The sequence below is a fragment of the Chiloscyllium punctatum genome, unplaced genomic scaffold (assembly GCF_047496795.1).
Source record: "Chiloscyllium punctatum isolate Juve2018m unplaced genomic scaffold, sChiPun1.3 scaffold_144, whole genome shotgun sequence".
In the NCBI taxonomy this organism is placed as follows: Eukaryota; Metazoa; Chordata; class Chondrichthyes; order Orectolobiformes; family Hemiscylliidae; genus Chiloscyllium; species Chiloscyllium punctatum.
The window spans coordinates 129,952-144,951 of NW_027309878.1; the positions used below are offsets into that span (position 1 = coordinate 129,952).

Here is a 15,000-nt window from a genome sequence, read left to right on the forward strand (position 1 = left end):
TGCTCACAGTGAACACTGAGCTAGACCTCAGGCCTAAGGCCTTGTGTGCTCACAGTGAACACTGAGCTAGACCTCAGACCTCAGGCCTTGTGTGCTCACAGTGAACACTGAGCTAGACCTCAGGCCTAAGGCCTTGTGTGCTCACAGTGAACACTGAACTAGGCCTCAGACCTCAGGCCTTGTGTGCTCACAGTGAACACTGAGCTAGGCCTCAGGCCTAAGGCCTTGTGTGCTCACAGTGAACACTGAGCTAGACCTCAGGACTAAGGCCTTGTGTGCTCACAGTGAACACTGAACTAGGCCTCAGACCTCAGGCCTTGTGTGCTCACAGTGAACACTGAGCTAGGCCTCAGGCCTAAGGCCTTGTGTGCTCACAGTGAACACTGAGCTAGACCTCAGACCTCAGGCCTTGTGTGCTCACAGTGAACACTGAGCTAGACCTCAGGCCTAAGGCCTTGTGTGCTCACAGTGAACACTGAACTAGGCCTCAGGCCTCAGGCCTTATGTGCTCACAGTGAACACTGAGCTAGGCCTCAGGCCTCAGGCCTTGTGTGCTCACAGTGAACACTGAACTAGACCTCAGGCCTAAGGCCTTGTGTGCTCACAGTGAACATTGAGCTAGACCTCAGGCCTAAGGCCTTGTGCTCACAGTGAACACTGAACTAGGCCTCAGGCCTAAGGCCTTGTGTGCTCACAGTGAACACTGAGCTAGACCTCAGGCCTAAGGTCTTGTGTGCTCACAGTGAACACTGAGCTAGACCTCAGACCTAAGGCCTTGTGTGCTCACAGTGAACACTGAGCTTGACCTCAGGCCTCAGGCCTTGTGTGCTCACAGTGAACACTGAGCTAGACCTCAGGCCTAAGGCCTTGTGTGCTCACAGTGAACACTGAACTAGGCCTCAGGCCTCAGGCCTTGTGTGCTCACAGTGAACACTGAGCTAGACGTCAGGACTAAGGCCTTGTGTGCTCACAATGAACACTGAACTAGGCCTCAGACCTCAGGCCTTGTGTGCTCACAGTGAAAACTGAGCTTGACCTCAGGCCTAAGGTCTTGTGTGCTCACAGTGAACACTGAGCTAGACCTCAGGCCTAAGGCCTTGTGTGCTCACAGTGAACACTGAGCTAGACCTCAGGCCTAAGGCCTTGTGTGCTCACAGTGAACACTGAGCTAGACCTCAGGCCTAAGGCCTTGTGTGCTCACAGTGAACACTGAGCTAGGCCTCAGGCCTAAGGTCTTGTGTGCTCACAGTGAACACTGAGCTAGACCTCAGGACTAAGGCCTTGTGTGCTCACAGTGAACACTGAACTAGGCCTCAGGCCTCAGGCCTTGTGTGCTCACAGTGAACACTGAGCTAGACGTCAGGACTAAGGCCTTGTGTGCTCACAATGAACACTGAACTAGGCCTCAGACCTCAGGCCTTGTGTGCTCACAGTGAAAACTGAGCTTGACCTCAGGCCTAAGGTCTTGTGTGCTCACAGTGAACACTGAGCTAGACCTCAGGCCTAAGGCCTTGTGTGCTCACAGTGAACACTGAGCTAGACCTCAGGCCTAAGGCCTTGTGTGCTCACAGTGAACACTGACCTAGACCTCAGGCCTAAGGCCTTGTGTGCTCACAGTGAACACTGAGCTAGGCCTCAGGCCTAAGGTCTTGTGTGCTCACAGTGAACACTGAGCTAGGCCTCAGGCCTCAGGCTGCATGTTCTCATAGTGAATATCAAGCTAGTCCTCAGATTGGTTTCACAATTCGGTGAAACATTGAGGGCCGAAGGGCCTGTACTGCGCTGTAATGTTGTATGTTCTAGGCCTCAGGCTGCATGTACTCACAGTGAATGGTAGAGCCTTAAGGAGTGTAGTGGAACAGAGAGATCTTGGAGTTCAGGTGCATGGTTCTCTGAAAGTGGAGTCATACCACTGACCCACCCAGTCCCCTTCCACCGACACCCTCCTCCGACTGACTGAACTGGTCCTCACCCTCAACAACTTCTCTCTCCAATCCTCCCACTTCCTCCAAACCAAAGGAGTAGCCATGGGGACCCGCATGGGCCCCAGCTATGCCTGTCTCTTCGTAGGATATGTGGAACAGTCCATCTTCCGCAGCTACACTGGTACTACCCTCCACCTTTTCCTCCACTACATCGATGACTGTATCGGCGCTGCCTCGTGCTCCCACGAGGAGGTTGAACAGTTCATCCACTAACCAAGACATCTGACCCTGACCTCAAATTCACCTGGACCGTCTCACACTCCTCCCTCCCCTTCCTAGACCTCTCCATTTCTATCTCGGGCGATCGAATCAACACGGACATTTACTATAAACCGACCAACTCCCACAGCTACCTAGACCACACCTCCTCCCACCCTGCCCCCTGTAAAAACGCCATCCCATATTTCCAATTCCTTCGTCTCTGCCGCATCTGCTCCCAGGAGGACCAGTTCCAAAACCGTACAACCCAGATGGTCTCCTTCTTCAAGGACCGCAATTTCCCCCCAGACATGATCGACGATGCTCTCCACCACATCTCCTCCACTTCCCGCTCCTCCGCCCTTGAGCCCCGCCCCTCCAATCGCCACCAGGACAGAACCCCATTGGTCCTCACCTATCACCCCACCAACCTCCATGTACATCGTATCATCCACCGTCATTTCCGCCACCTCCAAATGGACCCCACCACCAGGGATATATTTCCCTTCCCTCCCCTATCAGCGTTCCGAAAAGACCACTCCCTCCGTGACTCCCTCATAAGGTCCACACCCCCCACCAACCCAACCTCCACTCCCGGCACCATCCCCTGCAACCGCAAGAAATGCAAAACTTGCGCCCACACCTCCCCCCTCACTTCCCTCCAAGGCCCCAAGGGATCCTTCCATTATCCGCCACAAATTCACCTGCACCTCCACACACATCATTTATTGCATCCGCTGCACCCGATGTGGCCTCCTCTATATTGGGGAGACAGGCCGCCTACTTGTGGAACGTTTCAGAGAACACCTCTGGGACACCCGGACCAACCAACCCAACCACCCCGTGGCTCAACACTTCAACTCCCCCTCCCACCCCACCAAGGACATGCAGGTCCTTGGACTCCTCCATCGCCAGACCATGGCAACACGACGGTTGGAGGAAGAGTGACTCATCTTCCGCCTGGGAACCCTCCAACCACAAGGGATGAACTCAGATTTCTCCAGTTTCCTCATTTCCCCTCCCCCCACCTTGTCTCAGTCCCAACCCTCGGACTCAGCACCACCTTCCTAACCTCAATCTTCTTCCCGACCTCTCCGCCCCCAACCCCTCTCCGGCCTATCACCCTCACCTTGACCTCCTTCCATCTATCGCATTCCCAACGCCCCTCCCCCAAGTCCCTCCTCCCTACCTTTTATCTTAGCCTGCTGGACACACTTTCCTCATTCCTGAAGAAGGGCTCATGCCCGAAACGTCGATTCTCCTGTTCCTTGGATGCTGCCTGACCTGCTGTGCTTTTCCAGCAACACATTTTCAGCTCTGATCTCCCGAATCTGCCATCCTCACTTTCTCCCCATAAGTAGACAGGGCAGTGAACAAGGCTGTTGGCACACTGGCCCTCATCAGTCAGGGCACTGAGTATTGAACTTGGCAAGTTATGTTGCAGTTGTACAGGACGTTGGTGAGGCCACACTTGGAGTATTGTGTTCAGTTTCGGTCACCTTGCTAAAGGAAGGACGTGATTAAACTAGAAAGAATGCAGGAGAAACTGACAAGGATGTTGCCTGGACTCAGTGGGCTGAGTCAGAGGGAGAGGTTGGACAAGCTGGGATTGTTTTCACTTGAGTGTGGGAGACTGACTGGGTGATCTTGTAGAAGGGTATAAGATCATGATTGGCACTGAGAGGGTGAATGCGCTCAGTTTTTTTCCCCTGGGTCGGGGAATCAAGGACGAGATGTTGTCAGTTTCTGATTGGGGAGGGGGGGGGAGGATAAAAGGGAACCTGAGGGGTAACCTTTTCACACAGAGGGTGGTACGCACATGGAATGAGCTGCCATTGGAAGTGGTTGTGGTGGACACATCGACAACATTTAAAAGGCATTTGGATAAATTTGTGGATAAGAAAGGTTTAGTAGGACAAGGGCCAAGTGCAGGGGAATAGGGTTCGTGTGAACAGACATATTGGTCAGCATGGACCAGTTCGTGCCAAAGGGCCTGTCTCCATGATGTAGGACTCCCTGACTCTCTGAACAATGAGACAGGCCTCAGGCCTCATGTACTCACAGGATTCTGTAATTAGGGGGAACATAGAAGAATCCTTTGTGAGTCAGATCGGAAGTCCCACAGGGTGTGTTGCCTGCCCGGTGCCAGGGTGCAGGACAACTCCGACCAGCTTGAAAGGTTATCGGAGCGGGAGGGAGAGGATCCAGTTGTTGTGGGCCCACGTTGGGACTGACAACATAGACAAGGCTAGGAAGGAGGACCTGTTTGGGGATTATCAAGACCGAGGAACGAAATTCAGGAACAGCTCCTCGAGGGTCAAAATCTCTGGATTACTGTCCGAGACACGTCCCAGTTGGCATAGGGATAAGAAAGTTAGGGGAATTAACACGTGGCTAAGGGAGAGCTGTGGGAAAGGGGGACATTGGCATCAGTTTCAGAACTGGGGGTAGGATCTGTACTGACGGACCTGGAACCAGTGTCCAAGGGAAAAGGATAACCAGGGTGGTCACTAGGGTTTTAACCAAGTAACTCGGGGGTGGGGGGGAACGACAGGAAGTGTAAGGGGAAGCAGCAGGTTAGCATGTGTGCACGAGGGTTAAAGTTCAAGGCAGACTCTGAAAGATGCAAAAGGGAAGGCTAACTCAGGAGATCTTATTGGAATGTCGGAAATCCCGAGGGTGAGAACGCTCACAGCATTTGTAACAAGGTGAATGAATTAACCCCACGGTTACAGGATGGTCACGGCTGGGAGTTAAATCTCCAGGGGGTTTCCAGACTATTCGGAAGGATGGGCAGGAGGTTAAGGGAGGTAGTGAAGCTCTGATATTGAAGGACCACGTCAGGGCGGTGCTGAGAGATAATCTCGGTTCCATGGAGAATACGGTTGAATCCATTTGGGTGGAAATTAGAAATTCTAAGATAGACGTAATCTATAGGTCACCGAATAATAACCTCACATTGGGGTGGGTAATATACAAAAAAATAACGAATGGGGGATTTGAATCTGCTTGGAGATCGATCAAACCAGCTCACTCAGGACTGCCTTGAGAAGGAGTTCAAATAACGAGGTGGAACCGATTCCACCATTAACCATGAGGCTGACGCAGCTACCCCCCCCCACACTGATGGATGATGTCACTTCCGCCCCCATCATGGCCACTCCCACAACCACTTCCACCCCCTCACACTTCCTCATGCATCACACCTGACATCACTTCCGCCCCTCACATGATGCCACACACTCAGTGACTCCCCCCACCCCTCCTCCTGCCATGGGCACCACCACTTCCCCCCCCCCCCCCCCCCACCAGCGTCACTCACCTGCATTCTGCTGACACGCCCCCCCCACAGACCCCACTGTCACTAACCCCACCCCCCAGAACCCCGAGGGGAACCTGCTCATGCCTCCACCCCCATTCCCCCCACCATCACACCCACTCCAGGTACTGGCTCCGACCCCACTCCCAGCTCCACACCCACACCAGATCCCAGCTCCCGGCCCTGCCGAGTTTTCACCATCCCCCCAGACCTCCCCCTCACTGAGGACGAACGATCAGTCCTCAGCAAAGGACTCACCTTCCTCCCCCTCCGTCCACGCATCAATGAATTTAATACACGCCGTGACATCGAACAATTCTTCCGTCGCCTGGGTCTCCGAGCTTACTTTCACAATCAGGACTCCCGCCCACCTTCCAAGGACCCCTTCACCCTCCTCCAACACACTGCATCCACCTGGACACCCCGCGCTGGCCTATTACCTGCCCTCGAACTCTTCATTTCCAACTGCCGCCGGGACATTAACCGCCTCAACCTGTCGTTCCCCCCTCCCCCACTCCAACCTCTCACCCTCACAACACGCAGCCCTCCAAACCCTCTGCTCCAATCCCAACCTCACCATCAAGCCAGCGGATAAAGGGGGCGCAGTGGTAGTCTGGCGCACTGACCTCTACACCGCTGAAGCCAAACGCCAACTCGAGGACACCTCTTCCTACTGCCCCCTCGACCATGACCCCACCCCCCCATCACCAAACCATCATCTCCCAGACCATACAGAACCTCATCACCTCAGGAGATCTCCCACTCACAGCTTCCAACCTCATAGTCCGGGAACCCCGCACTGCCCGGTTCTACCTCCTTCCCAAGATCCACGAGCCTGACCACCCTGGCCGACCCATTGTCTCAGCATGCTCCTGCCCCACTGAACTCATCTCTACCTACCTTGACACTGCCCTATTCCCCCTAGTCCAGAAACTCCCCACATACGTTCAAGACACCACCCAAGCCCTCCACCTCCTCCAAGACTTCCGTTTCCCCGGCCCCCAACACCTCATCTTCACCATGGATATCCAATCCCTCTACACCTCCATCCGCCATGACCAGGGCCTCCAAGCCCTCCGTTTTTTCCTCTCCAAACGTCCCCAACAGTACCCTTCCACCGACACTCTCATTCGTTTGGCCGAACTGGTCCTCACCCTTAACAATTTCTCCTTTGAATCCTCCCACTTCCTCCAGACCAAAGGCGTAGCCATGGGCACACGTATGGGCCCCAGCTATGCCTGTCTCTTTGTTGGCTACGTAGAGCAGTTGATCTTCCGTAATTACACTGGCACCACTCCCCACCTCTTCCTCCGCTACATTGATGACTGCATTGGCGCCACCTCGTGCTCCCGCGAGGAGGTTGAGCAATTCATCAACTTCACCAACACATTCCACCCTGACCTTACATTTACCTGGACCATCTCTGACACCTCGCTCCCCTTCCTGGACCTCTCCATCTCCAATAATGACGACCGACTTGACACTGACATTCTTTACAAACCCACTGACTCCCACAGCTACCTGGATTACACCTCTTCCCACCCTATCTCTTGCAAAAATGCCATCCCATATTCCCAATTCCTCCGCCTCCACTGTATCTGCTCCCAGGAGAACCAGTTCCACCATAGGACACACCAGATGGCCTCCTTCTTTAGAGACCGCAATTTCCCTTCCCACGTGGTTAAAGATGCCCTCCAACGCATCTTGTCCACATCCTGCACCTCTTCCCTCAAACCCCACCCCTCCAACCGTAACAAGGACAGAACACCCCTGGTGCTCACCTTCCACCCTACAAACCTTCGCATCAACCAAATCATCCGCCGACATTTCCGCCACCTCCAAACAGACCCCACCACCAGGGATTTATTTCCCTCCCCACCCCTTTCCGCCTTCCGCAAAGACCGTTCCCTCCGTGACTACCTGTTCAGGTCCACACCCCCCTACGAGCCACCCTCCCATTCTGGCACTTTCCCCTGCCACCGCAGGAACTGTAAAACCTGTGCCCACACCTCCTCCCTCACCTCTATCCATGGCCCTAAAGGAGCCTTCCACGTCCATCAAAGTTTTACCTGCACATCCACTAATACCATTTATTGTACCCGTTGCTCCCGATGCAGTCTCCTCTACATTGGGGAGACTAGGCGCCTCCGAGCAGAGCGCTTTAGGGAACATCTCCGGGACACCCGCACCAATCAACCCCACCGCCCCGTGGCCCAACATTTCAACTCCCCCTCCCACTCTGCCGAGGACATGGAGGTCCTGGGTCTCCTTCACCGCTGCTCCCTCACCACCAGACGCCTGGAGGAAGAACGCCTCATCTTCCGCCTCGGAACACTTCAACCCCAGGGCATCAATGTGGACTTCAACAGCTTCCTCATTTCCCCTTCCCCCACCTCACCCTAGTTTCAAACTTCCAGCTCAGCACTGTCCCCATGACTTGTCTGGACTTGTCCGACCTGCCTATCTTCTTTTCCACCTATCCACTCCACCCTCTCCTCCTTGACCTATCACCTTCATCCCCTCCCCCACTCACCCATTGTACTCTATGCTACTCTCTCCCCACCCCCACCCTCCTCTAGCTTATCTCTCCATGCTTCAGGCTCACTGCCTTTATTCCTGATGAAGGGCTTTTGCCCGAAACATCAATTTCAAAGCTCCTTGGATGCTGCCTGAACTGCTGTGCTCTTCCAGCACCACTAATCCAGTATGAGGGGGAGTTAGTTGAGTCTCTCTGTGATAGTTTTCTGGAACAGTACGTAATGGAACCGACAAAGGGAACAAGCTCTCTTCGAGCTGGTCCTGTGGGATGAGGCAGGAATAATGAATGCCCTCATAGTTAGGGATCCTTTTGGAAGGAGCGATTACAGTCTGGTTGGATTTAGAATACAGGGGGAGAGTGTACCATCCCTGGGCCCTGTGTTTACTACAAGAGGATGAGGGAGGACTTGGCTAAAGTCGACTGGAAACAGAAACTTTACGGTGGGACAGCTGATGGGCAATGGGGGACTGTCAAAGTGCTCAGCAACAGTATATCTCAGTGAGAAGGAGGGACGGTAAGGAAAGGGGGAATCTGCCCTGGGTGTGTGAGGAAATAAGGGAGGCCATCCAACGGACAGAGAAGGCAGCCAAACTGGGCAAGAACAGCAGGAAATGAGGAGATTGGGAAAGGTTTAAAGGTCAACAGAAAGTCACAAAAAGGCCGATAAAGAAAAGGGTGGGGGTGGAAACGAGTAGAGAGTAGAAAGACAGATTGCAGACGTTTCTATAAAGATATAAAATGAAAGAGAGTGGCTAAAGTGACTGTTGGTCCTTTGGAGGATGGGAAGAGGCAGTTAGTTCTGGGATATGATGACATGGCTGAGGTAGTTTGTGTCAGTCTACCCAGTGGAGGACATTAATAACATGCCACTAACTGACAAAGAGATGAAGGTAGGGGAGGACCTAAAAACAATCATTATTTCGGAAGAACTCGTGTTGTGCAAGCTCATGGAGCTAAGGATAGGTAAGTCTCCTGGCCCTGCTGGAATGCATCCCAGGGTACTAAAAGAGATGGGGGGAGAAATAGCAAGTGCACTTGTGGTAATTTTCCAAAATTCACTGGACTCTGGATCAGTTCCAGCAGATTGTCAGCAAATGTGACACCACTGTTTAAAAAGGGAGGTGGACAAAAAAATGGGCAATTATAGACCGGTTAGCTTAACTTTTGTAGTGGGGAAGATGCTTGAGTCTATTATCAAGGAAGAAACAGCAAGGAATCCAGATAGCAATTGTCTCATTAGGCAAGCGCAGCTTGGGTTCATGAAGGGTAGATCATAACTAATTAACCTTTTGGAATTCTATGAAAACATTATGAACAAGGTGGATAATGGGGACCCAGTGGATGTGGTGTACCTAGATTTCCAAAAGGCCTTCAACAAGGTGCCACACAAGAAGCTGCTGCATAGGATAAGGATGCATGTGTTCAGAGGTAAAGGATTAGCATGGATAGAGGATTGGTTGACTGACAGGAAGCAAAGAGTGGTGATAAATGAGTGCTATTCTGGTTAGCAAACAGTAACTAGTGGTGTGCCTCAGGGATCAGTGTTGGGACTGCAATTATTCACAATTTATATCGCTGATTTGGAGTTGGGGACCACGTGTAGCGTGTCAAAGTTTGCAGATGACACCAAGATTAGTTTAAAATCACACAACACCAGGTTATTGCCCAACAGGTTTATTTGGAAGCACTAGCTTTCAGTGTTCCGAAAACTAGTGCTTCCAAATAAACCTGTTGGACAATAACCTGGTGTTGTGGACAAAATTTAAAAATCACACCACAGTCCAACAGTGGCACCTCCACATCACGACTAAAATGAATGGCAGAGCAAAGTGTATAGAGGACTGTGAAACTTTGCAAAGGAACACAATGTTAATAAATGTGAACTCATCCTTTTCGGTCAGAGTAACATTAAAAAAGGATTATTACTTGAATGGTAAAATGTTGCGGAATGCTGCTATGCAGAGGGACCTGGGTGTCCTTGTACATGAATCGCAGAAGGTTGGTCTGCAGGTACAGCAAGTAATTAGGAAGGCAAATGGAATTTTGTCCTTCATTGCTAAAGGGATTATGTTTAAAAGCAGGGAGGTTATGTTGCAGCTGGATAGGGCACCTCTGACGCCTGGAGTACTCTGTGCAGTTTTGGTCTCCTTATTTGAGAAAGGATGTACTGGCACTTGAGGGGGTGCAGAGGAGGCTCACTGGGCTGTTTCCAGAGTTGAGGGGGTTGAGTTATGGGGAGAGACTGAGTAGACTGGGATTATGTTCATTGGAATTTAGATGAGTATGGGGAGGATTGTATAGAAACATATAAAATGATGAAGGGAATAGATAAGACAGAGGTAGAGAGCCTCAAAATTAGGGGGATCAGATTTCAGACTGAATTGGGAAGGAACTCCTTCATCCAGAGGGTTGGGAATCTGTGGAATTCCCTGCCCAGGGAAGGAGTTGACACATCTTCACAAAATGTTTTTAGAGCTAAAATGGATAATTTTTGAACAATGAAGGAATTAAGGGATATTGTTAGAGGGTGGGTAGTTGGGGTTGAGGCCATGGAAAGATCAGCCATGATTTTATTGAATGGGGGAGCAGGATTGAGGGGCCAAATGGCCTACTCCTGCTCCTAGTTCATATGTTCTAAACACTGAGACAGGCCTCAGGCCTCCCGTACTCACAGTAAACACTGAGACAGGCCTCAGGCCTCACGTACTCACAGTAAACACTGAGACAGGCCTCAGGCCTCACGTACTCACAGTAAACACTGAGACAGGCCTCAGGCCTCACATACTCACAATAAACACTGAGACAGGCCTCAGGCCTCACGTACTCACAGTAAACACTGAGACAGGCCTCAGGCCTCACGTACTCACAGTAAACACTGAGACAGACCTCAGGCCTCACGTACTCACAGTAAACACTGAGACAGGCCTCAGGCCTCATGTACTCACAGTAAACACTGAGACAGGCCTCAGGCCTCATGTACTCACAGTAAACACTGAGACAGGCCTCAGGCCTCACATACTCACAGTAAACACTGAGACAGACCTCAGGCCTCATGTACTCACAGTAAACACTGAGACAGACCTCAGGCCTCATGTACCCATGTGTTGTCTATTGTCTATTAGGAGAAAGTGAGGACTGCAGATGCTGGAGATCAGAGCTGAAAATGTGTTGCTGGAAAAGCGCAGCAGGTCAGGCAGCATCCAAGGAGCAGGAGAATCGACGTTTCGGGCATGAGCCTATTAAGGCCATAAGACATAGGTGCGGAAGTAAGGCCTTTCAGCCCATCAAGTCCACTCCGCCATTCAATCATGGCTGATGGGAACTTCAACTCCACTTCCCCACATTCTCCCCGTAGCCCGTAATTCTTATCATTAGACAATATTAGCCACCCTCCAATCCGCAGGAACTGATCCCGAATCTATCGAACTCTGGAAAATAATCACCAACGCATCCCCAATTTCCCGAGCCACCTCCTTCAGTACCCTGGGATGTAGACCATCAGGTCCCGGAGACTTATCAACCTTCAGACCTAACAGTCTCTCCAACACCAAATCCTGGCAAATAGAAATTCCCTTAAGTTCAGGTCCTTCAGCCACTGTTACCTCAGGGAGATTGCTTGTGTCTTCCCCAGTGAACACAGATCTGAAGTACCAATTCAACTCTTCTGCCATTTCTTTGTTCCCCTGTTTCTGTCTTCAAGGGCCCAATTATAGTCCTAACCATTTTTTTGCCTTGGACATACCTAAAAAAGCTTTTACTATCCTCCTTTATGTTTTTGTCCAGTTTACCTTCGTAACTCACAGTAAACTCTGAGACAGGCCACAGGCCTCACTTACTCACAGTAAACACTGAGACAGGCCTCAGGCCTCACATACTCACAGTAAACTCTGAGACAGGCCTCAGGCCTCCCGTACTCACAGTAAACACTGAGACAGGCCTCAGGCCTCACATACTCACAGTAAATACTGAGACAGGCCTCAGGCCTCCCGTACTCACAGTAAACTCTGAGACAGGCCTCAGGCCTCACTTACTCACAGTAAATACTGAGACAGGCCTCAGGCCTCACTTACTCACAGTAAACACTGAGACAGGCCTCGGGCCTCACTTACTGACAGGAAATACTGAGACAGGCCTCAGGCCTCACTTACTCACAGTAAACACTGAGACAGGCCTCAGGCCTCACTTACTCACAGTAAATACTGAGACAGGCCTCAGGCCTCGCGTACTCACAGTAAACACTGAGACAGGCCTCGGGCCTCCCGTACTCACAGTAAACACTGAGACAGGCCTCGGGCCTCCCGTACTCACAGTAAACACTGAGACAGGCCTCAGGCTTCGTGTACTCACAGTAAACACTGAGACAGGCCTCAGGCCTCACATACTCACAGTAAACACTGAGACAGGCCTCAGGCCTCACATACTCACAGTAAACACTGAGACAGGCCTCAGGCCTCCCGTACTCACAGTGAACACTGAGACAGGCCTCAGGCCTCCCGTACTCACAGTAAACACTGAGACAGGCCTCAGGCCTCCTGAACTCACAGTAAACACTGAGACAGGCCTCAGGCCTCACTTACTCACAGTAAACACTGAGACAGGCCTCAGGCCTCCCGTACTCACAGTAAACACTGAGACAGGCCTCAGGCCTCCCGTACTCACAGTGAACACTGAGACAGGCCTCAGGCCTCCCGTACTCACAGTGAACACTGAGACAGGCCTCAGGCCTCCCGTACTCACAGTGAACACTGAGACAGGCCTCAGGCCTCCCGTACTCACAGTGAACACTGAGACAGGCCTCAGGCCTCCCGTACTCACAGTGAACACTGAGACAGGCCTCAGGCCTCCCGTACTCACAGTGAACACTGAGACAGGCCTCAGGCCTCCCGTACTCACAGTAAACACTGAGACAGGCCTCAGGCCTCCCGTACTCACAGTAAACACTGAGACAGGCCTCGGGCCTCACTTACTCACAGTAAACACTGAGACAGGCCTCAGGCCTCCCGTACTCACAGTAAACACTGAGACAGGCCTCGGGCCTCCCGTACTCACAGTAAACACTGAGACAGGCCTCGGGCCTCCCGTACTCACAGTAAACACTGAGACAGGCCTCGGGCCTCCCGTACTCACAGTAAACACTGAGACAGGCCTCGGGCCTCCCGTACTCACAGTAAACACTGAGACAGGCCTCGGGCCTCCCGTACTCACAGTAAACACTGAGACAGGCCTCGGGCCTCACTTACTCACAGTAAACACTGAGACAGGCCTCAGGCTTCGCGTACTCACAGTAAACACTGAGACAGGCCTCAGGCCTCCCATACTCACAGTAAACACTGAGACAGGCCTCAGGCCTCACTTACTCACAGTAAACACTGAGACAGGCCTCAGGCCTCCCGTACTCACAGTAAACACTGAGACAGGCCTCAGGCCTCCCGTACTCACAGTGAACACTGAGACAGGCCTCAGGCCTCACATACTCACAGTAAACACTGAGACAGGCCTCAGGCCTCCCGTACTCACAGTAAACACTGATGATCACACTCGCGCTCTGACTGATGAACAGAGCCTGATTGACCGCCTCACACACAACGGTCATCCCATTGTCGTGCCGCGTGGTAACGATCGTCACGTTGGACATGGTGGTCACTCCTTCTCGACCTCCCTGTGGAAACGAGAGTCACCGCCGTCAGCCCACAGCAGACACCGAGCAGAAAGCTGACCATGAGAGAGCTCAGAACCTTCTAGAAGGACACCAGCTTGTTCAGCCGGGCACGTTGGGTCGTGGGGCATTGGGGGTCATCAGAGCCCGCCCCTGGGGGACGGGACAAGTCTTGGCCATGGCTTTCAAGAAATCCAGGCACCTCAGAGAGAGGCCGGGACCCTAGCCAAGGCATCAGTGACCCCGAGGGTATCCGCAGGGAAGGAGAGGGAAGGGGATTAAATTAATCCCTGGACAATGGGAGACAGTAATCGGTCACTCCTGGATTGGAATCTTGCTGTGCAGATTTGGGCCTCATACAGCAGCAACGATGACACGATGGGCGTCTCATTCCCGGGGCCGGGCCCTGGGGATGGGAAGGGAGTCACGTGGAGTCGGGTACCCCCCAGGAGGTGTGGGCACGGGGTGGAGGTGGACAGGACATTGGGAACTCAAGGCTGTTCGACAACACAGGCATCGCACTCGCAGCAGGGAACCGAGCCCGTCCCCCTCCTCCCCCCGCCCCCCCTCCTGGCTGTATGAGGGACAGGGAAGCCATCGTGAGGTGGGGGTGGGATGTGTCTGGACATACCTCCATATGAGACAGTTCGAATCCGTTCAGCTCCTTCCCATTCCCATACCATCGCAGCTGAGCAGCCGGGTTACTGTGGGAGGAGACACAGGACAGGACCAAAGGGTGACCCTCAAACACAGAGGGAGAGCCAAGGATCAGCACACTCCTGGGAGGGACTGGGAGGGAGAGAGAGAGACACACTCACTCACACTTCCACTATCCCCAGTCCGAGACTCTGTGTCTGTGTGTGAGAGGGTGTGAGTGTGTGAGAGTGTGTGAGTGTGTGTGTGTGTGTGTGTGTGTGTGTAAGTGTGTGTGTGTGTAAGTGTGTGTGTGAGTGTGTGTGTGTGTGTACGTGTGTGCGTGCGAGTGTGTGTGTATGTGAATGTGTGTGAGTGTGTGTACGTGTGTGTGTGAGTTTCTGTGTGAGGGTGAGTGTGGGCATGTGAATGTGTGCATGTGTGTGTGAGTGTGTGTGTGTGTGCATGAGAGTCTGTGTGTGTGTTTGAGTGTGTGTGCACGTGTGTGTGAATGTATGTGTTGTGTGTGTGATTGTGTGTGTGAGTTTGTGTGCGTGTGTGTAAGTGTTTGTGTGTGTGTGTGTCTGTATGTGTAAGTGTGTGTGTGAGTTTGTGTATTTGAGTGTGTGCACGTGTGTGTGAGTGTGTGTGAGTGTGTGCACGTGTGTGA

General features: G+C 52.4%; 1 protein-coding gene across 1 annotated transcript in view; it reads right to left on the reverse strand.

Annotated features, from left to right (window-relative positions):
- The window catches only part of nphs1 (NPHS1 adhesion molecule, nephrin), a 91,197-nt gene that overhangs the window by 57,143 nt on the left and 19,054 nt on the right, over nucleotides 1–15,000 (reverse strand). Inside the window, exons 7-8 of the mRNA XM_072567438.1 lie at nucleotides 14,329–14,486; nucleotides 13,559–13,700 (exon numbers count right to left, since the gene is read on the reverse strand). Coding sequence (XP_072423539.1) covers nucleotides 13,559–13,700; nucleotides 14,329–14,486 — 300 coding nt within the window. The remainder of the gene's footprint in view (nucleotides 1–13,558; nucleotides 13,701–14,328; nucleotides 14,487–15,000) is intronic.